This window comes from Myotis brandtii, unplaced genomic scaffold (genome assembly GCF_000412655.1).
Source record: "Myotis brandtii unplaced genomic scaffold, ASM41265v1 scaffold32, whole genome shotgun sequence".
In the NCBI taxonomy this organism is placed as follows: Eukaryota; Metazoa; Chordata; class Mammalia; order Chiroptera; family Vespertilionidae; genus Myotis; species Myotis brandtii.
Window position 1 is genome coordinate 14,329,420 of NW_005362269.1, and position 23,321 is coordinate 14,352,740.

Sequence of the window (23,321 nt, forward strand, 5' to 3'; positions counted from 1 at the left end):
CCCGGGCGGTGGTGCCTCGGAGGCGAGCCCCCTTCCAGGGGTGGGAGGGAAAGAACCCTTCGTTCCAGGGCCCCGCCCTCTCGCACACCCTCCCTCTCCCAGCCCGCATGTCCTGTTGGGCTGGAGCCTGGCGAGCTCATTACAGCCGCCCCTCCGGGTCCCTCCTGCCCCGCGCACACGCGTGGCTACAGGGGTTGCGGGGGGCGATGCGGGGAGAAGAGAGGCGCCGTGGGTCCGGGGTTGCAGCTCAGCCTCCCGTCTCTCCGTGATGCTGAGCAAGAGGAATTCTGAAAAGCCCAGGGCAGGGCTCATCGCACGGGACTTTGCTCGCTGCCTTCACCGTCACAAGCTCATAGTGAAAGCGAAAGTTGGGCAATGCCTTGGGTGGGAGGCAAGGAGCTCAAGTTAATCATCGCCACGTCCAGGGAACGGGTTTATAGCCCTAACTCGGCAGCCCCGAGGTTCAGGCGGATCGAGCAAAGCGGCAGGTCGGCTGCTCCGGGCATCTGTTCTGGGCCAGCGTGGGGGTATCAGTGCTTCTTCCCTGGCGGTGGGAAGGATTATAGACACAGTTTCTGAAGTGTTTAGCTCAGCACCTGGAAGGTAATTTTTGCTTATTTATGCCAACTTGTTTTTGTGTTGTTGGTTTTTTTTGGGGGGGGGGCGGGGAGGTGGGGTGTTTGGTTTTAGTTACGTCCTGGTAAACATTCTTACATGTCAAGGGACGTCCCTCTCCCTCGGTAACAGCAGTTCGGTTGGAAGCTTTACTTCCTTGCGAGTTGGCATGTCTTTGATTTTAGGTATCGGAGTAAAAAGCCTGGTCTGGGATCTAAGACACTGGAAAGAAAGTGGGGGGGTTGGAGGGAGATCCAGAAAGGGCAAAAGGCAAACACTTGGGCCAAAGAAAGAAACCTGGGATGTGAGGCTTACCCCATTGTGTGCTTCATACTCGTATTTTTTCTTTTACAAGTTTTCTATATTGTCAAGGATAATGTGCTAATGTCATCAAAGAGCTTGAGGAAGGACAGTCCCCACTTACCAAAGGGAAAGTCCTCCGTCCCTATCACCTCTGCCGCCGGAGCCCGGTGGCGAGGGGAAAGGAGGAAGTGAGTTTACGGTCCAGTGGATTACATCACGGAGGCCATCAGTCATACGGGGCCGAACAAAGTGCCTTTTCTTTTACAGGAAAGAGAGATCAAGTCTCTGACGGCTGAAATTGATCGGCTGAAAAACGGTGGCTGTTTAGAAGCTTCTCCAAATTTGGAGCAGCTGCGGGAAGAAAACTTAAAATTAAAGTATCGACTGAATATCCTTCGAAAGGTGAGTCCCCTGGTTCTGGTTTCATTCTACAGTTTGAATTATTGCCTCTCTTTAGAACTCCTTGCTATTGAAGATTCGGAAAGTTGGCTCTGAGGAATTTGGACAATTTGTCTTCCAGGGCTCTTAGAAATGTGTCCTCGTCCTGAATGTTTGGCCAGCTTCAAGGTAGGGTTAAGACTTCTTTTTTTTGAGACATTTTTTAAAATGTATTTTTATTGATTTCAGAGAGGAAGGGAGAGGGAGAGAGAGAGAAACATCAGTGATGAGAGACAATCATTGATTGGCTGCCTCCTGCGCACCCCCTATTGGGGATCGAGCCCGCAACCCCGAGCGCAACCTGGGCATGTGCCCTTGACCGGAATCGAACTTGGGACCCTTCAGTCCACAGGCCGACACTATCCACTCCGGCTAGGGCAAGACATTATTTTCTAACAGTTTATGGCTGTGCCTTTTAACAGGATACTTTTTGAATTTTAAGTAAGTACTTCAATCAATGGGAAATGTTTCAAAATACATTCACAGTCCTCTTCTGCCCCAAGTTGGTTATTTTGCTATTTTATTTTTATATTTTATAGTGTCATAGTGGTTGGGTTCCTTTTCCAACGTAATATTTCTGAACAATTTTTTTCCATGAAGCTTGTGCTGTCTTTGTTATTTAATGACCTCACCGTCTAATAGTGTCTATCAGTCTTGTTCAAAAAGTTGAGCTTGCTTCTGTTGGGTTTAATCTTCTGGCCTGCCTTTCGGGTCTGCTGATGACACATCCTCGGGGAGGACCTCACTCCCATGCATGTTCTCCTGTGTGTGTACTACTCTCAGCCGGGCTGACTGGCACGGTGTCTTTTCCAGTCGGTCCCATTTATTCATCTCAGACTCTGCCTGCCCTACTCTCATGAAATCTTCTATTGCCTATGTGTGCTCTGTTCTGCTTCAGATAGCTTTGTCTTTCTGTCTTCTAAAATCACAAAATTTCTTTTCCATGGAATCTTCCCCCAAAATACCTTACCTTTGTCATTACCTCATTCTTTCCACACTTACTTATACTCGTTTCTCTATTGTATTTTTTTTCCTTTGTATAACTTTCTTAATACTTCAAAAGTATTAAGTGCCTAATATATGCTCATGACTATGTAAAAGATACAAAAGGACGTACAGTGTATTCTAATGCACATGTGCCTGATACAAATTAGCTCTAGTGTGTAAGTATGAGAACACTGCCAGTGTAATGTGGGCGGCACGGTGGTTCTTTCACAGATACTGTGGTCTACTGAGTAACAGCTCCTGAGCTGAACACAAGGTACACAACAGAAAATAGCAAGCCAAGAAGAAAAAAGTACTGTGTGGGACGCCCATTCACCCCACTTCTATTCCTGGAGCACTCTGCCATGTGCTCTGACTTAGAAACACTTATTGGATGGTTTATCTCAGAGGCATTTTACCGTTGTTTTCATTAACTCAGCACTTTCAACTCTTCCTTATCCCCTTTCCATTAAGCTGTCCTTATTTGTCTTTAAGATAAAGTCTCATATTTAAAAAAAAAATACGTTTTTATTGATTTCAGAGAAGAAGGGAGAGGGGGAGAGAAACATCAATGGTGAGAGAGAATCATTGATCGGCTGCCTCCTGCACACCCCCTACTAGGGATCGAGCCCACAAGCCTGACATGAGTCCTGACTGGGAATTGAACCGTGACCTCCTGGTTCATAGGTCGATGCTCAACCAGTGAGCAACACAGGCCAGGTTAGGCCCAGTTCTTGACACAGTGCTACTCAAATCCCAGCTTTTATTATTTTTGCCATTGTTATTGACATTTTGATTAACATAAAATTGTGACTAGTGTGTGGGCAACGTTTTTATTTGTATTCCATTAAAAGCATATAAGTTCAGTCACCATTTTTTTTACCTGTTGCATAGCAGGTGCAGTGCTAGGTGTCAGGGATGGAGCCATGAATAAGTACTTTTCCTTCCTCCAGGAGTCTGGTAGTGGAGACACATAATTCTGAGAAGGTGTGATAAGTGTAGTAATAGAGGTAACTAATTATATACCATCTTAAATGAAGGTATCCCACTTCACAGAAAATGAGAAGTAGGAGTAGGAGTAGTCCAACATGGGATTATTTAACAGTAAGACAAAACAACCTGTTTTTCTGATATTTAGATACTACCTATCACATTTCATGACTGGAAGAGGTCAACATTTTAATTAAGAGACAACATGAATACATTTTTTTACTTTTATTATTATTACACTTTACAGTTCAACATTATTTTGTATTAATTTCAGGTGTACAGCATATTGGTTAGATAATCATATACTTTACAAAGTTTTTTTTACTTGTTTTTGTCCATAGAGTTTTTACTTCCAGCATTTTATATATGTCAAATTTTATACTATTTTTTCAGAACTCTAGAGAAGCCAAGAAGATTTGGTCAGCTCTTCATACTCCTTTCTCTCAGTTTCTGTTCTGATAAAAAAACTATAGAAAGAGAGCTTGGGGCATTTCCTGTCTCTGTCTTACATGTTCTACGGGATAGACTTGTCCTGTTACATTTCCTAGCATACCCCAGATGGGAGAGCATTGCATTGTGAGTGTATGTTACCTTTGGTCTTCTCAAGGTATTTGGGAAAATTTTATATGATAATTTAATATTTTATTGACATATTTTTATTTATTTTTTTCCCCAGAGTCTTCAAGCAGAAAGGAACAGACCAACTAAAAATATGATTAACATCAACCGCCGCCTACAAGAGGTCTTTGGCTGTGCCATTAAGGCTGCGTATCCAGATTTGGAAAATCCTCCTCTACTAGTGACACCAAGTCAGCAGCCCAAGTTTGGGGACTATCAGTGTAACAGTGCCATGGGTATCTCTCAGGTGAGTGCATTGTGAAGATGCGCTCTGGGTGATGTGATTTTCTCACACGTTAGCTTCCTCAGTACCTTCTATATAAATAATAGCAAATTTTTGTTTCCTCAACGAAAATAACATTTCCCACAATTCTGAAAAACTTGAGAAAAGGGATTTTTTTTTTATTTTTAAAAAGCACAGATTTGAATATTCAATTAAATTTTATAAGTATTCGCAATATTTAAAGGCAATAGTAGGTACTGTTCTGTTTTTGTACTTCCCTCCTGTTGCAGCCAGGGTTGCTGTGTGTTACTGGTGAGTGATAGAAGGTGAGGGAGTAAACGTTAGCCATTTACCACCCAACATTTCCATCCAATATTTGATGCAACTGTGGTGTCTTTGAGGTGGGCTGATGGATTTCATTTCCAGTCAGTATTCCCTGTTTTTAAAAGCTGCCTTGTCTAATGTGTTTGTGGTTAATTGCCCAACTTTGGGCATTTTCGCTTTCCTTTCTTTGTTGAAGAGAAAGGGTTCAGCTAAAGAGTTCAGATTCCTCCCTCCCCCCGAGATAAGGTGTGTCTTCATTGGGGTCAAGTTTATAAGGGTGGTTGTTATTACCCAAGTCTGCATATTGGCACACTCGTGATTTGAAAATTAGAAATGTAAATATCTTGGAAACAGAGTAATAACTAATGTCTTTGTAAAAATGTTATAGACGGGTGGCAACTCATTCTGAAGTGGAGATCACGTGGTTTGGGCACTTTTGTATTCCTCTTGAGACTTGATGCTTGATGCTTTAATCTGTCCATGTACAAGGTCATTGGGCTTCTCTGCTTCTGCCTTTTGATTGGTCTGTGTCATATGCATCTAATGCTTTGTCAGTTGTGCATTTCTGAGTAACTTGCTGAAACCCGTTGTATAATGAATCGTTTTGTATTGTATTGTAGATGCTCAAAACCAAGGAACAGAGAGTTAATCCAAGAGAAATTGCCGAAAACATTACCAAACACCTCCCAGACAATGAATATATTGAAAAAGTTGAAATTGCTGGTCCTGGTATGACAATGTTACCCTTCTTAAGTTGTTGTATTGATGCTGAGCCCTTTTTGGAATAAAAATGAAAACCGTAGCTAAATATAAATGTAGGATTAAGTCCTGTATACTGAACAAGATGGTGAAAGCACCTTGGATTGAGAGTTAGGAAACCGAGGTTTTAGTCTAGACTTAGCTGCCTGATCTTAGGTGAAGTTTCCTTACCTCTCCATGATTCAGTTTTTCTTCAGCAAAAAGGTAGACAATGGCAGGTAAGTCTATGGCTAAAAGGCGGTCTATTTTTTGTTCAGAGGTGAACAAATCATTTGCTGAGCGTGAAGGGGCCCTGAATTAAGTCAGCTCTCAGGACAGTGGGAAGGTCTGGAATAAATGCTGAAACGGAGCTGACATGGGCCCTCAAGTCAAGGCCCCAAGTGGTACTGGAATCCTGAAGAGTTTTGCCAAAAGCCAGATTAGCTCTGTGGAGCCAGCATAAGTGAAATTGAGGTCTTTGGGAGAAAGCAGTTCTTAAAGATAGGAGGCTAGCTGGTTTTTTTTTCTCTCTACTGTTCTTTAGGTTTTATTAATGTCCACTTAAGAAAGAATTTTGTATCAAAGCAGTTGACCAATCTCCTAGTGAATGGTGTTCAACTACCTGCCCTTGGAGAGAACAAAAAGGTATATGTACAATTTTTAATTCGTATACTAATGTAATACTTAAGACTATGAAAAGTGCTGTAACTGGGAATGGCTTTTACTTCTCATACTGAGATTTAATCACTAATATGTGAGATTATGAGCATAACTCAGCGTAGCCTTTTTCCTGGACCTTGCTTGTTACATGATTTTTCTTTTCACTTTATTTCATAAGGCATTTGAAGCAACCAGCTGATGTTTTTGAGATATTGCTGAAACAAAGCATAGATAATTTGTATAAACGAATTCAATTAATTATGGACAGGTAGATTCATCAGAAAAACAACGCAGTTGAAGTATAAGCCAAGCTATTATTTAAGTCTGAGTTTGTTATTACATGTTATTAATGAATGTGTTAGCAGAATAAAATGTTTCTGCCCCATTTAAAAATTTATTTTTATTGAATGTATTTGATATATAACATTGTGCAAATGTAATATGTATGTGTTGTTTTGATTTATTTATATGATATGTTGTGATGTGATTGCCTCTGTACCTGTATTTATCACATTACATAATTATAGTACAACATTGTTATCTATAAAAATCTCTCTTTTTGTTTTCTATTCCAGGTTGTAGTTGACTTTTCCTCTCCCAACATAGCCAAAGAGATGCACGTAGGCCATCTCAGGTCAACTATCATAGGAGAGAGCATGTGCCGCCTCTTTGAATTTGCAGGATATGATGTTCTAAGGTATATACTCTTGCCTTTGGAACATTCTATAGCAAATGACAAATGTCACTTGAGAAAAAATCTTTGACTATATCAGTGTTTTATGAGTGTGGTTCTGCTCTTAGTCATCAGTCGGCTTTTTTAAAAAATTATGTCCTGGGCCTCTCCTCTGAACTAGTAACTGGGGGTGGAACCAAGGAAAAGGTACCCCCGGCCCCATTCATTCCACAGTATTTCTTGAGTGCCTCCTGTATAGTAGGGGTTTATATTCCAATACGGGGAGAGGTAGGCAAGGGACTTGCAGGCCATGGCAGGAAATCGGGATTTTATTCCTTAGTGTAATAGGAAGCGACTGGAGAGTCTTAATTAGTAGAACCAAGTATAGACATACCTTGGAGATACTGCAGGTTCAGTTCCAGACCACCACAATAGAGCCAGTACCACAGTAAAGCTATTCATAATCTTTTTGCTGGTGGAGGGTCTTGCCTTTGATTTTTAAAAAATGCAACTTCACCTTAGCTGGTTTGGCTCAGTGGATAGAGTGTCAGCCCACGGACTGAAGGGTCACGAGTTCTGTTCTGGTCAAGAGCATATACCTTGGTTTCAGGCCCGATCCCCAGCAACCAATCTGTTTGTCTTGATGTTTATATTGATGTTTCTGTATGTGTCTCTCCCCCTCCCTTTCACTCTCTCTAAAAAAAAAAAAAATAAGTAAATAAAAAATGCAACTTCTGTGAAGTGCTATAAAGCATGGCACAATAAAATGAGGTGTGTCTATAATCTACTTCAATATTACTTTGGCTTCCGTGAAGAAACCAGGCAAAGGAGGAATTACTATAGTAATAAGTTAGAAGGCTATTGTAATCCAGTTAAGATGTGATGTGGTGGTTTGAGACTAGTTAAAAGCAGTGAGGAATGAGAAGTGGTTGGATTGGCATATGTTTTGAAGAATTTTGTCCATTGACATTTGAGAACCACCAGTACAAATTACACTGAGATAATTGGTTTAAAAGTTAAATTTTCATAAAATTATAATGACCAACATGGGCTCAACTATCATTGTCCCAGTTAACTACACAATAAGCAGATCACAGTCTATTGGTAGAGACTTCATTCATTCAGCAAATTTTGGAGACCTGTTGTATGCAGTCTGTGTTACTGGATGTACAGGCACCTAAATATTAATGTTTGTCATTTTAAAATTTTGTTCTCTGATTGGTATCAGATTAAACCATATAGGAGATTGGGGAACCCAGTTTGGCATGCTCATCGCTCACCTGCAGGATAAATTTCCAGATTACCTAACAGTTTCACCTCCTATTGGGGATCTGCAGGCCTTTTATAAGGTTTGATATCATTTATTATATTATTTGTGTGTTTACCATTAAGTCATAATTATTCATTTTCCTTAGGGAGTTTAGATGGTATTTGAAGCTGCTATGGACCTAAATAAAAGTTGCTAAACTCCCTACCCCTTAACACATTCTTTGCTATTGTATTGGTGTATGCTAAAAATTAAATTTTCCCACTTTACCTATTACTAAGTGAATTTAGGAGTTTGTTAACCAAAATACATTTTAGTATTTAAAATATTTTTCCACCCTCTCCCAGTACTTAAAATGTTTTTGATGCTGTTGTTTTCTCAGTTTTATGTATTTTGAAAATGTTATTAAGTATATGGAAGAAGAGTTTTTATTTTTTTATTTTTTAAATAAATCTTTATTGATTTCAGAGAGGAAGGGAGAGGGAAAGAGAGATAGAAACATCAGTGATGGGAAAGAATCATTGATTGGCTGCCTCCTGCATGTCCCCTACTGCAGATCAAGCCTGCAAACCAGGCATGTGCCCTTGACAGGAATCAAACCTGGGACCCTTCGGTCTGTAGGCTGACGCTCTATCCACTGAGCCAAACCAGCTAGGGCTAGAAGAACAGTTTTTAAAAGACAAATTTACTGCCCTGGCCTGTGTGGCTTGGTTGGGCATCATCCCATGTACTAAGAATTTGCTAGTTTGATTCCCCATTGGGGTCCATTCCTGGGTTATGGGTTCAATCCCCAGTAGGGGGCATGCAGGAGGCAGCCAGCTTATGTTTCTGTCTCCCCCTCTCTCTCTGAAATCAGCTTTTAAAAACATTAAATCTCTTTTTTCTAAAATTTACCATAAATCCTACCTTTAAATTAATCACTGTGGTCAACCTTCATTGATTTTTTAACTTATCCATAAATTTTATTACATTATTTGTAATCTATATATATAAAAGCCTAAATGACTGGATGACCAGCTGGTAGCTATGACGCGCACTGACCACCAGGGGGCAGACGCTCAACGCAGGAGCTGCTTCCTGGTGGTCAGTGCACTCCCACAGCCAACCTTCACCCGCCCCCCATTGCCGACCAGCCAAGGGACCCCACCCTTGCACGAATTTGTGCACCGGGCCTCTAGTTATAGTATAATTTTGTATTATACTTAACATTTTATTATAAACTCTTTCGTGTTACTTTATAAAATGACTGCATGTTGTTTTGTTGGATTAGTGTACCAGAGTTTGTTAATCTGTTATTGATTTTCCCCTCCATTTTGGGGGGCTCTTATCTATTCAGTGAACAACTTTGTACATGTAGTTTTTTTTTTAACTTTTTAAAATTATCTTAACTTCCCAAGAATAGGATTATTACATTAAAAAATAAATATGTCCTAACCAGTTGGGCTCAGTGGATAGAGCATCAGTCTGCGGACTCAAGGGTCCCAGGTTTGATTCCGGTCAAGGGCATGTACCTTGGTTGCGGGCACATCCCCAGTAGGGAGTGTGCAGGAGGCAGCTGATCGATGTTTCGCTCTCATTGATGTTTCTAACTCTCTATCCCTTTCCCTTCCTCTCTGTAAAAAATCAATAAAATATTTATTTTTTTTAAAAAGTAAACATTTGTGGGGCTTTTTGTTGCTTGTGTTGAGTTTTGTTTTGTCTTTTAGTAAATGTTTTCTATTGAAAACAACCAAAATGTTTACTGATATGAGACAGGTAAAATAGCTAGTGTTATAATGACCTGTTGGAGTTCTGTGCTCTGAATAATGAAGCAAATCTATTAATGCAAGAAGATATTTATATTACATTGCTAAAATTTTAAAACTATAGTAAAAGAAAAGTGCTGTATTTCCAGTTTTTGTTAAAACATGTAGGGGTGTATTTACAAAGAAATGTCTAGAATTATATACCAAAGTTTTGTTATTACTGGTTAGTTTGGGGTGGGATTAACTAACTATATACTAGTATATATATACTTTTATTTTCTTTACAGTAAGCATGTGTTGCTTTTAAAATTAAAATAAAACGGTGAAAGTAATTTTATTTTTAATTTTAAAAAATATTCAGGCCCTAACTGGTTTGGCTCAGTGGATAGAGTGTCGGCCTGCAGACTGAAGGGATCCGAGTTCGATTCCAGTCAAGGGCACATGCCCAGGTTGTTGGCTCAATCCCCAGTAGAAGTGCTGGAGGCAGCCAATCAGTGATTCTCTGTCACCATTGATGTTTCTATCTCTCTCACCCTCTCCCTTCCTCTCTGAAATCCATTTAAAAATATATATATTTAGGACCACATCTACATGGAAAATAGAGTCCAGTAAAACCAGACCTACCTGCTAGCTATTCTTTATTTTTCCACTGGAACACAAAAGCATTGGTGTGAGTAGGCTTTTGTGAATTAGAAAAGTTAGAGGTAGTACCATAATGAGAATTTTGTATTTTCAAGTAAAATGATTTCAAAAGAAATAATAGCATTCTTTGACACATTCGTTTGTAACAATATTCTTGACTATGAGATAGACTACTTGTTCTGATGTTCTAACTTTTCACTTCCTCACTCTTTGGCTTTTTGGTGGGTTTTGTTTGTTTTTTGGAGAAATGAACAAATGCTTAATCTAGAATACAGGGTTCGCTCTTTTTATAAACCTTACTTTTCTTTATTTAAATACAGGAATCCAAGAAGAGATTTGATACTGAGGAGGAATTTAAGAAGCGAGCGTACCAGTGTGTAGTTCTGCTCCAGAGTAAAGATCCAGATATCATAAAAGGTTGGAAGCTTATCTGTGATGTCTCCCGCCAAGGTGAGTTTCTGGACTTTGTTCATTCACTCAGCAAGGATGCTGCATGTCGTTTCCTTGAGTCTTTATTCAGATTTGATCTTAAATGACATGTTAAGCTTTCAAGGACTGGCAAATAGACTTTTAAAGCAAGTTTATTAAGATAAGCAGATAGGCCGTAACCGGTTTGGCTCAATGGATAGAGCATCAGCCTGTGGACTGAAAGGTCCCAGGTTCGATTCCAGTCAAGGGCATGTGCCTTGGTTGCGGGCACATCCCCAGTAGGAGGTGTGCAGGAGGCAGCTGATCGATGTTTCTCTCTCATCGATGTTTCTAACTATCTCTCTCCTTTCCTCTCTGTAAAAAATCAATAAAATATATTTTTAAAGTGCTGCTCTTAAGCATTGAAACTTGCTTATTTAAAAAAAAAAGATAAGCAGGTAGAAAATTAAACTTTCTCAGAAATCAGAAAAAAAATTAATTAGGAAAGAAAGTGGAAGAGAAAAAGACCTTTGTTCACGTAGCAACCAAAGCTATACAACAAATGGGAATAAATTTATCCAGAGATGTGTAGGACTGAAACGAAGAGAAATACACAGCAGGTGTAATAGAATGTTTGAACAGAGTATCATGCAAAGTCCCCTACTTACTGAAATTCATTTGTCATTATAAGACAATTTCAAGTTTTCAAACTAGACAAAGTAATTGTAAAGGTCATTCTGAAGAATAAGTAAAAACAATAGCTAGTAAACCTTTAAAAAGGAAGACTAACAATGGCTGTTTTGCAGCACTAGGTAGTAAAATGTTTTATAATGCTACTGTAAATAATATTGTGTCACTGATGCATGGCTAGACAGTCAGTTAAATGGTACAAATTAGGAAGAGGTAAAAAGAAATTGAGTAAATATTTGATCTTCCAGTAGGAAAGGCTTTTCTTTCTTTTTTTGTTCTTTTTTAAAAATAAAAGTTTTTTAAATTACAAAAGTACATATTCTTTGTAGGAAAAATGTAAATGTGGACAGGAAAAAGAAAAAATTACCTATAGTCCCACCCACTGTTAATATTTTGATGTGTGTCTTACCATATTCTTGCCACGTTTTCAAAATGGCAGTATGCATATAATGTTCTGTATCATACATTTTTAAATATAATTTTCTTCCTTCCAAATGGTTTAATTAAACAATAAAGTTATTTTACTGTAAGATGCATGTTTCCTCTTTGTTTAAATTCTTAACCATTTTCTTTATTTGGTGACTTTTTTCCCTAGAGTTTAATAAAATCTACGATGCATTGGACATCTCTTTAATAGAGAGGGGGGAGTCCTTCTATCAAGATAGGATGAATGATGTTGTAAAGGAATTTGAAGATAAAGGTGGGTGCTCCTTTTATATTTTAACTCTGATTATGGAAATTTTCAGATAAACACTAAAGTGGAGAGACTATTATAGTCTCCCCCTCCCCCACAACTCCATGTACTTGTTACCCAACCTCAACAATTAGGAATACAGAACAAACCTTATTATGTCTGTTCACTGCTTATTACATCATATAATTTCACCCATAACTATTTTGGTATGTGTCCAAATGAACAGGCTCTTCCTCCCACTTCAAAATCATTTTACCATTACCACTCCATGAAAATTAATGATAATTTTTTATATTAGTAAGTGGTCCATCAGAGTTTAAATATCCCACATTGATTCATAATCTATTTAACTCATGAAGTGTGGTGTGTGTTTTTTTCAGAGTCTGAACATTACATTTGTTTAAAATATACTTAAGTTCTGTAAATCCATGGGTATCGCTTCTTTTCCTCCTTTTTTTTTCCTTTTGTTGTTGGAAGAAACTCAGCCATTTGTTTTACAGAATTTTCCATATGGTGTTATTTAACATAATTACCCTCTATTTTTAAAAGAGGCTTGATTAAATTCTGGTTTGTGTTTTCTTTCCTTATTTTGTCTTTTATTTGCAAAAATGTAAACAATGTCCTGTTGGCTCTTTTTGTGATACTAAGATGGATTCTGGGGTTCAGGTGTTGTCACCTGATCTATCATTAAATCTCCCCACTGGACTTTCCCAGCGGTTTTAGGAGCTATTAATGATGATGGCTTTGATCCATTACTTCATTAGAGGTTGGAAAGTGGTGGCATTCTGTCATTCCTTCTTTGTTACCTGCAATTTCTCGTGTGCAGAACTTTGTCACATAATTTTGGTTACTCTGATGTACAGTTTATATAAGACAGTAGAATGCTTGATTTGATTTTTCTTTATCAATTTTCAGAATAATAAATTAGTTTCTTAGCCTCTTCTAGATATGACAACTGAGTTGTTCTTAGCATTATTATAAATGAGGTTTAGTATCTTACCTAATAATAGACAAACATGTAAATTGACCCTCCCTCTGCTATACTCACCAGCCAATCAGTAGAGTATGCAAATTAATTCAACAAAGATGGTGGTTAATTTGCATACGTAGGCGCAAAGCAGGGGAGTGAAGACTGAAGGCTTTGACCGGAGCAGCAAAGACTGAAGGCTCTGGCTGGAGCAGGGCCTGGGTCCCAGGTGCCAGAGGAAAACTGGTGCCGGCAGCCAGGGGAAGGGAAGGCCTATTGCACGAATCTCTTCGTGCAACGGGCCTCTAGTCCTATATAATAAAAGCCTAATATGCTAAGTGTCCGGTCAGCCGTTCAACCAATCAAAGTGTAATATGCTAATGATATGCTAAGGCCTCTCAACCACTTGCTATGACATGCACTGACTACCAGGGGGCAGACGCTCCAACCAGTAGGTTAGCTTGCTGCTGGGGTCTGGCTGATCAGGACTGAGGGATACAGGCCGGACATGCCCTGGAGCCCTCCCGCAGTCCTTCCCCAGCTGGCCAACCTTCTGCATTCCTCCCCACCCCGATCGTTCGCTGATGGGGTCCCTTGGCCTGGCTTGCACCCTCTCACAATCCGGGACCCCTCAGGGGATGTCGGAGAGCCAGTTTCAGCCTGATCCCGCAGGCCAGACCGAGGGACCCCGCTGGTGCACGAATCCATGCACTGGGCCTCTAGTATTTTATATTTTTCAATCACTTGCTTTGTTATTTTTTGTAATGCTCAAATTATTCCATTTTTGGCTAATGGATTTTAGAGAGAGAAACATTGATTGATTGTGTCCTCTACATACCCCAACTGGGGATCTAACCCGCAACCTGGGTATGTGCCCTGACCAGGAATTGAACTGGCAACCTTTCAGTGCATGGGACAACACTCAACCAACTGAGCCACACTGCCCACACCACCCCGGGGCAGGACCATACTTTTATTTTTAATTTTTATTTATGGACTGATTGATTTTAAAGAGAAAGAGAAAGATTGATTTCTTGTTTCACTTATTTATGTATTCATTGGTTGCTTCTTGTATGTGCCCTGATCAGGGCTAGAACCTGTAACCTTGGCGTATCAGGACAATGCTCTAACCAATGGAGCTACCTGGCCAGGGCTGGAACCATACTTTTAACATAAAATTTTAGCTCATTTGCTTAGAGAGTGGTACTGATACACCAAGATTGCAGGTTTGATTCCCTGTCAAGGCAAATACAAAAATCAACCAATGAATGTTTAAATAAGTGGAACAACAAACCAATGTTTCTCTCTCAAAAAAAAAAAAAGATAAAAATTTAAAGACTCTTTAATGATGAGAAAAGAGGCACAGAGAAGGTAGTAACTTCCTTAGGTCACATGGCTAATAAGTGATAAGTCTGATATTCACCCTGAGGCAGTTTAACTTTAAAAAAAAAAAAAGCAAAAATAATAGTATTTATTGCACATAAGACTTAGCATAGTATTTGGCACACTGCAGCACTCAAATATAGCTGTTAGTATTGTCATCATGTTCTTTTAACACAGTTTAAGAGGCAGTGATAGAAATTGCATCTCTCTCCCAGGAAAGGCTGTAGCTCCAGCTTGAAAACAAAGCATGGATTTACGTATGCTGTGTCTACTGCGCGGGTGGCTCCAGTGAGGTGTTCTACAAAGAGTTTGGGAGTGTCAGTCCAGAAAAGGGTCAGGATAGCTCACCTGTGCCCTGAAAATACCCTGGGTGCCAGACAACCTTGACAGTAGCCATTTTGCAAGATGCATAGGTCACGGAGAGAAAAAAATCATGTAATGTCTGAGCTCTCTAATAAATATCCTGTAATGGCTAAGCATTTATATTCTTTCAGGGTTCTTTTAACATTATTAATAAAGATTATTCTTCTAGGATTTGTGCAAGTGGATGATGGCAGAAAGATTGTATTTGTCCCAGGATGTTCCATACCTTTAACCATAGTGAAGTCCGATGGAGGTTATACCTATGATACATCTGACCTGGCTGCTCTTAAACAAAGACTAATTGAGGAAAAAGCAAATACGATTATCTACGTGGTGGACAGTGGACAAGTGAGTTTGTAGATTCGTATATTTTCTTATATTGATTAGAGATGAGACGGTCTGGTGAGGTTTGTGGCATTTGGCACTTGAAGACTAAATTTTCCCCAAAGACTGACATTCAGAACATCATTTGTAACATAGGAGAAAAAACACGGTTTGGGTTTGGCCATACTTGGACACTTCCCTGCTTTTCAGCTTGTCTCCATAAACAGGAAACTGTTACTTCTCTGAACCTCAGTGACCATTCCCAACTGAAATGGTGTTGTGTGACAGAAAATTTAACTGAAATTAGTGTACATGAACCTGCCCTAAATTCAGTTGCTTTAAAAACCTTTAGACATAGAAAGTGTACCAGTCCTGCTCTTACTGTTTCTCATATGGAGGTAATAAAAATAGCTTTTACTAGTATATTACACTTGCCTTACAAGATTTGTGAGTGATTTGAATTTTATAAACTTTTATCCTTAAGCATAAGAGTTGTAAGTCTTTTTATTATTAGAAAGCTTACCAAGTAACTTTCTATTTCTGTTCTTTTGTAGGCTGTGCACTTCCAGACAGTATTTGCTGCTGGCCAAATGATTGGTTGGTATGACCCTAAAGTAACTCGGGTGTATCATGCTGGATTTGGTGTGGTGCTGGGGGAAGACAAGTAAGTCTGGAAAACCTAAGGGGCCCAAATTTCTTTGGAAGAGTCTGTATTTCATTTGATACCATGTTAGAATTTTAAAAGTCCACACTTTTAAAGTCTACATATGTTCTAGTGGTGAACCCAGCTGAGCTGTTTGTACGTATAGTCTTATCACTTTTAGGGGGGTTTATACAAAGTTGAAAGAAAACCAAACTATAGAATTAATAGTTTTCATTCCCACAGATCTAAATTATAAATTCTATCACAGTACCTCCTTAGATTTCCAACAAAATATTCGACAGTATATTTCAAGCATTTTGTAAATGTCTGAGTTTTAAGGTTCACAGCTTCCATTTTTATGCTTATCTCAAGTATTTTTGAGACATGTTACTATCTATACTTTCAGTTTTTCTATAATCCAGTTCTTTCCCCACATTCTGCTTAACTTTTATGATAAAAAGGTAAATACAAGCAAATATTTATATATAGTGTTCATCAATTCCAAGGCACAAATTTTTTTAACATTTTACATTCAATAGAGATTCCTTAGCTATTTAATTAATATGTCTTTAAAATCTGTGACATTTTAGATTTGGTGACACAGCCCAGATGCTACCATTAAACAAAGACAGTAATGCTTACAATAACCACATGAAGTAGCTCTAGCTCCAAATGCTTGACTGGCCAGTGTACAAAAGCTCCAATTAACATAAAAGGCAGGTAGGTGTGTCAAGGTATTATTTTAGATGCAGATTATCTGGAGATCAAAGGCCTTGGCATCAACAGCAAACATGTTTTAATTATAGTGTATGAGCCTTCTGAAGAGCTGCACATTTTTGGAATCAGAAAACACTGACTGGGACCTCATGATGCTCATGGTCCTAAGAAAGTGCTGAGAAACTAACCAGTGAGTTGAGTGTTGCTTATAGCATCTTAGTTTCTTAACTGCTGAATTTTTGGATGAACATTTAGATGATTATTCCTATAGTTAGGTGACATCATTAAATTGGCTTTTATTTTTTATGTTTGCCACCAAAATATATCTTGACATTTAACTTCCTTATCATGTAATAGCTAAGGGGTTTTTGTGGTGGTGGTTTTACATTTCTGCGCTCTCAGCATCTTGTGATTACGGCATCCTAGACCATTAAAAATGAAGACGAATTTCAGTGATAGTTAACCACTTTAACTGGCTCCACAGAGAATTGCTCTGCTTCAGATAATAGGCTCCTTCAGGGAAGAAGCCACATTCTAGGTACCTTCATGTACACACGTTGGAGCATCCAGCTGATGCATGCACAGCAGGTGCTCAATAAACAGGCATCCAAGGAATAACAGGGGTGATAAATAAAACAATAAATCATTTATTGTAAAATGTCTTAAAGCTGAAAAATCTCACCAAAAAATAGGTGGCAGAATCTCTGAGCATTTTAGTGTAAATATTTAAATATGGTAGGCTGCCATATTTACCCAGGTAGGAAGCAACAAAAAAGACCAATTTTTGCAAAATGGTGATGGTAAGGAAGACTTCACTTAGCCCTTTGACTAGGCTTTATAATCGATATCATTTCATCAGACAAGATTTGCAAGTTGTTGGACACTCAAAGAGGGGATGGCATAAGGAAAACCATGCAGTATTTCCTGTATTTCTGGGATAATAAAGGTGTTTCAATTCTATGATAAAGGGCAAGGAAATCTTTTTTTTCTTTTTCTTTTTTTTTTTAATCAGGGAGGAAGGGAGAGGGAGAAGTGATAGAAACATCAATGATGAGAGAGAATCATTGATTAGCTGCTTCCTGCACGCCCCCCACTGCGGATCGAGCCCACAACCTGGGCATGTGCTCTTGACCGGAATCGAATCTGGGACCCTTCAGTCTGCAGGCTGATGCTCTATCCACTGAGCCAAACCGGCTAGGGCAAGAAGATCCTTTCTAAGACAACTCTGAAAATAAAACTTTAATGGGAACTATCAAAATTATTTTGGTAGGCTTTGTGAGAGATTGAAAAACATGTTTCATTTATAGCATTGTTGTGTTTTAAGCATTTTTTAAGCTCTCCAGCTGATTATAATAGAGAAATGCAAATGAGATTCCAGTTAAGAATTCACCTACTTCCCAAACATGTATTTTATTAATAATTTTACTAAGAAAGTAAAACAGCTAAGCCAAACTTAGTGTTCAGGAAAATAGACAAAATAACAAATGCTGTTTTCCATCTTAGGGGATGTATTAACGATGAACATGTCGAGAATGCTATTAGGAACCTAAAGCATAGAATGCTTTAAGCTGAGGGCTATAGAGGAAGGACACTTGAAAGTATCTGTTTGTTTCTTTTGGCATCTTCCCCGATTACCAACTGTAATAGGGCAGTATCAAACCTTCATTTTCAAAGATTTCTAAGTCGGGTCTGTTTCAAAATCTATATAATTAGGAATTTCAATAAATTTTTTTAGGAAGAAGTTCAAAACACGTTCAGGTGAAACGGTGCGCCTCATAGACCTTTTGGAAGAAGGACTAAAACGATCCATGGAAAAATTGAAGGAAAAAGAAAGAGACAAGGTAATTCAAGGCCTATGTGTATATGGTGTACCATGCATTGTGTTGTGATTTTGTTTTTGTTTTATCAATAGAACTGGGAAGGAGTCAGTCCATTTACAACAGGCTTTATTACTCAGATCTTATTGCACAGTAAGTTTGTTTCGTGAGTTGCTGAATATTTACTTTGAAAATACAGTTTTGGCGTTTACAAAACATGGCTTCTTTGTTAATATGGCATAGTATCTCTGCTTCTTATTGGTAGTTTCCCTGTCATTGCTTTGAACCAGTGATGGGAAAGTATTGCAGACTGGGGCAGTTTGAGTCTCCAATCTGCATCTGCTGAGCTCCTTTCTCTGGGAGCATTTGTAGAATAGTCATAACAGACTACCACCCAAGGCCACTGATGAGCCATCAGAATAGGCAACACAACAGGGAGGCTTATACTTAACTTTATTAAAAATTTCCAAGGAGCTCCCACCCGTAATATATGATTATTCCACTTGCCTCATCCTCACCAACACTTGATTTGTCTGTTTTTAGCCTTTCTTTTGTGTGTAGTGGCATCTCACTGTGGTTAAAATTTACATTTCCCTATGAGCAATGATGTTGACTAACTTTTCATATGCTTATTAGCCATTTAGATATCTTCTTTTGTGAAGGGTTTGTTCAGTCTTTTGCTCAGTGTTTGTTTTAAACCGGAAATGTTTATTACTATTTATCCACACATTTAGCTTTCCTGTGTACTTTATTCCTTCCTGCAGTTTTTTTACTTCCACCTAGGATTATTTTCTTCAGTCAGAAGGTCTCCTTTTAGCATTTTGTGTGTGTGTGTATAGTACAAGTCTGCTGGTGACAAATTTTGTCAGTAGTTGTCTGAAAGCATCTTTATATTGCCTTCAGTTTGGATGTTTTTATTGGGTATAGGATTCCAGTTTGTCAGCTGTTCTTTCAGCATTTCATTTTTATTTTTTTATGTTTTTTAGAGAGAGAGGAAGGGGGAGAGAGAAACACCAATAGGCCTGCCTCCTGCATGCCCCCTACTGGGGATCAAGCCCACAACCCAGACATGTGCCCCAACTGGGAATCGACCGACGATCTCTTGGTGCATGGAACGACACTCAACCACTGAGTCACACCAGCCAGGGCTCTTTCAGCATTTTAAAAACAATGTTCCATTGTCTTCTAGCTTCCGAGTTAATTTATCCAGTTTTTATTTATTTATTTTTTATTGATTACAGAGATGAAGGGAGAGGCAGAGGAGAGAGAGAGAAAAACATTACTGATGACATAGAATCATTGATCAGCTGCCTCCTGCACACCCTCCTACTGGGGATCGAGCCCCCAACCCAGGCATGTGCCCTTGACCAGAATTAAACCCAGGATCCTTCAGTCTGCAGGCTGACACTCTGTCCACTGAGCCAAACGAGCTAAGGGTATCCAGCTTTTAAATAGTTGCTTCTGGTGTAAAGGTTAGTCTACTACAGTGATGGCGAACCTATGACACGCGTGTCAGAGGTGACACGTGAACTCATTTTTTTGGTTGATTTTTCTTTGTTAAATGGCATTTAAATATATAAAATAAATATCAAAAATATAAATCTTTGTTTTACTATGGTTGCAAATATCAAAAAATTTCTATATGTGACACGGCACCAGAGTTAAGTTGCTATAAGCTACTTAATCAAGTTCAGAACAGAAATCCTTAATTACTTACTTGTGGCCTAATAATAGTTCAGAATGTGTGACCAGCCCGGCCAGAGTTGGTCAGTGGTTGAGCGTCGACCTATGAACCAGGAGGTCACACTTTTAAAAAAAAATACCTTTTTCAGAGAGGAAGGGAGAGGGAGAGAGAGGGATAGAAACATCAGTGATGAGAGAGAATCATGGATTGGTTGCCTCCTGCATGCCCCTTACTGGGGATGGAGCTCGCAAACCCTGGCACATGCCCTTGACCGAGATCGAACCTGGGACCCTTTAGTCCGCAGGCCAAGGCTCTATCCACTGAGCCAAACCAGCTAGGGCAGGAGGTCACATTTTTATTCCCAATCAGGGCACATGGCCTGGATTGCGGACTCAATCCCCAGTTAGCGCCGTGCAGGAGGCAGCCAATCAATGATTCTCTCTCATCATTGATGTTTCTATTCTCTCTCTCCCTCTCCTTTCCTCTCTGAAATCAATAAAAATACATTAAATTAAAAAAAATGTATGAACAGATATTGGCAAAACTACATGAATTCTTTCTCCTACTTTTGACACCATTTTGAGTTCAATTAATTACTTGACCCTAATTTTTAGTTTTTATTTTACTCTCTTGTTTGCTCTCTGCTAACTCAGAATCTTTATGGAATGAAGTGGGTATAACTTAATAATTGATTTCACTTTTATATCTCCTGAATACATTGGAAAAAAATTAAAACTGACACCTCATACTTTACATATCAAGTTTCTCATAGAAACATTCTTTGTTATGCAGAGCTGATGAGTTGTATTTTCATTATTTTCTCTGTGGATGGGCTCATGTTGTTCCACAGTTCAATGATAAAGGAGCACCATTAGATGCTCCCTATCCCCGTTTTCTGCCCATGAGACACCAGGACAAAGGCAGTGGTCAGTAAGCTGTGAGGCTTGTTTTTGTTTCTCCAAAAGGTTCTAACCCCAGAGGAACTGAAGGCTGCTCAGACATCCGTTGCTTATGGCTGTATCAAATATGCTGATCTCTCCCATAACCGGTTGAATGACTACATCTTCTCCTTTGACAAAATGCTGGACGACAGAGGAAACACAGCTGCTTACTTGTTGTATGCTTTCACCAGAATCAGGTAATTGTGGGTGCACCATTGTCTTGTTTCAACCCAGAATGACAGTTCTTACATATATCAGTCACTTCTTATTCCATGTTTTCACGTGAAGGAGAATGTGCCTAACAGAGGAATGGTGATGGTGGGTATTGCCTGATTTTCCAGGTCTATTGCTCGTCTGGCCAATATTGATGAAGAGATGCTCCAGAAAGCCGCTCGAGAGACCGAGATCACCTTGGACCACGAGAAGGAATGGAAACTGGGCCGGTGTATCCTACGGTTCCCTGAGATTCTGCAGAAGATTTTGGATGACCTGTTTCTCCACACACTCTGTGATTATATCTATGAGCTGGCAACTACTTTCACTGAATTTTATGATAGCTGCTATTGTGTGGAGAAAGATCGGCAAACTGGTAAGTGCCATGTCTGCTGGTCACATTGCAGAAGGGACACCTAAAGGCATTTATTTGAATTGGGTATAGGTGGTTTTCATATATAATGACAAAATTGCACTAGCTCTAATAAAAGCATAAATGGAATTCTTTCCATTTCCATATAGTCTATAGTTTTCCCACCCCTGGGCACATGGTATGAAACCGTAAGTCTCCAAAGAAAACAATTAGAAGACCATTCACTAGGAATAGGATAATTTCAGTGTGACTGAGGGTTCCAGGACAAGTCTTTGGGGGTTCTTGATAATGCAAAACTGCCCTTGGGGTGGGGGGAATTATATATTTTTTTACCTTAGTCTTTCTGCTCTGTCATGTTACAAAGTTAATGAAATAGAGTGAATTAATATGTCACAGGGCAAGTAGATATTTCTGAGGTTCATGCCCGTGAACTGAAACTTTATTAAGACAAAACATCTCACCATTATCATGGTATTAAAGTTTATACTTACATAAGACCTTAAGGCCTGGGAAAGAACTCTAAATTTTAAATGGGAAGATGAAATTTACACTTGTAATAATTTCAAATCTTATATCTTTTGTCTTATCCTATATAATAAAATCCCAGTGACTGAAATGGCGGAATGACCAGAACAACCAGACACCAGAACGGCCCTGCCCCCCAGCAAGCAGTTAGGGGCGATCAGGCAGGCAGGCGAGTGGTTAGGGGTGATGAGGCAAGCAGAATGGGTTAAGGGCAGTGATGCAGGCAGGCGAGTGATTAGGGGCCATGAGGCAGGCAGGCAAGCGGTTGGGGCAATCAGGCAGGCAGGCAAGTGGTTAGGGCTGATCAGGCAGGCAGAGTGGTGAATGGGTTAAGGGCAGTGATGCAGGCAGGCGAGTGATTAGGGGCCATGAGGCAGGCAGGCAAGCGGTTGGGGCAATCAGGCAGGCAGGCAAGTGGTTAGGGCTGATCAGGCAGGCAGAGTGGTTAGGGCTGATCAAGCAGGTAGGAGAGCAGTTAGGAGCCAGCGAGTCCCGAATCGTGAGAGGGATGACCAACTGCCAGTTTAGGCTCAATCTGCAGGAATCCCTGTGGGATCGGGCCTAAACCTGCAGTCAGACATCCCCCGAAAGGTCCCAGACAGCGAGAGGGTGCAGGCCGGGCTGAGGGACCCTTCTCCCCCCACCCCCCCACCCCCCCACATGAATTTTGTGCACCGGGCCTCTAGTTATCAGATAAAAACAGACTTCTTGAACAGAAACACCTTTAAAATATATATTTTATTGATTTTTTACAGAGAGGAAGGGAGGGGGATAGAGAGTTAGAAACATCAATGAGAGAGAAGCATCAACCAGCTGCCTCCTGCACACCCCCTACTGGGGATGTGCCTGCAACCAAGGTACATGCCCTTGACCGGAATCAAACCTGGGACCCTTCAGTCCCCAGGCCGACGCTCTATCCAGTGAGCCAAACTGGCTAGGGCTTGAACAGAAACACCTTTAGTTCTTTGATTGTTTCTGTAGTTTAAGGTAAAGGTGATTCTAGTTAAAGCCCAAAAAACATCTATGGGTTGGGCTATTCAATTCTCAGTAAAATCCAGAAGTAGCATAGATACTTTAATAACGATTTTCAAAAAGAAAAACAAATTAGTTACTATCTTTGTTGTTCTGTCTTCTCAGGAAAAGTGTTGAAGGTGAACATGGGCCGTATGCTGCTGTGTGAAGCAGTGACTGCTGTCATGGCCAAGGGGTTCGATATCCTGGGAATAAAACCCGTCCAAAGAATGTAATCTTTCTAGGTTTGAACACTGTGTGTTTTTACCAAAGTGGCCATTCGCACTGTTGGCTTTTTTACAATCATGTGGATATAAAAACAAGTAAAGGAAATTTGTCAACTATCTA

At 39.7% G+C, this 23,321-nt stretch overlaps 1 protein-coding gene across 2 annotated transcripts in view; it reads left to right on the forward strand.

The window, feature by feature from the left end:
- The window catches only part of RARS (arginyl-tRNA synthetase), a 32,697-nt gene extending 9,376 nt beyond the window's left edge, over nt 1-23,321 (forward strand). The window contains exons 1-15 of one of the 2 annotated variants that reach the window (XM_014543192.1): nt 82-603; nt 1,186-1,320; nt 4,007-4,195; nt 5,116-5,224; nt 5,778-5,878; nt 6,469-6,590; nt 7,795-7,915; nt 10,541-10,670; nt 11,914-12,018; nt 14,895-15,073; nt 15,604-15,713; nt 18,145-18,250; nt 20,876-21,048; nt 21,193-21,440; nt 23,100-23,321. In XM_014543192.1, the coding sequence (XP_014398678.1) occupies nt 4,043-4,195; nt 5,116-5,224; nt 5,778-5,878; nt 6,469-6,590; nt 7,795-7,915; nt 10,541-10,670; nt 11,914-12,018; nt 14,895-15,073; nt 15,604-15,713; nt 18,145-18,250; nt 20,876-21,048; nt 21,193-21,440; nt 23,100-23,209 (1,767 nt within the window). In that variant the 5' untranslated portion in view covers nt 82-603; nt 1,186-1,320; nt 4,007-4,042 and the 3' untranslated portion in view covers nt 23,210-23,321. Of the gene's footprint in view, nt 1-81; nt 604-1,185; nt 1,321-4,006; nt 4,196-5,115; nt 5,225-5,777; nt 5,879-6,468; nt 6,591-7,794; nt 7,916-10,540; nt 10,671-11,913; nt 12,019-14,894; nt 15,074-15,603; nt 15,714-18,144; nt 18,251-20,875; nt 21,049-21,192; nt 21,441-23,099 lie in introns of those variants that run through there. The other variant, XM_005870588.2, reaches the window with a different exon arrangement.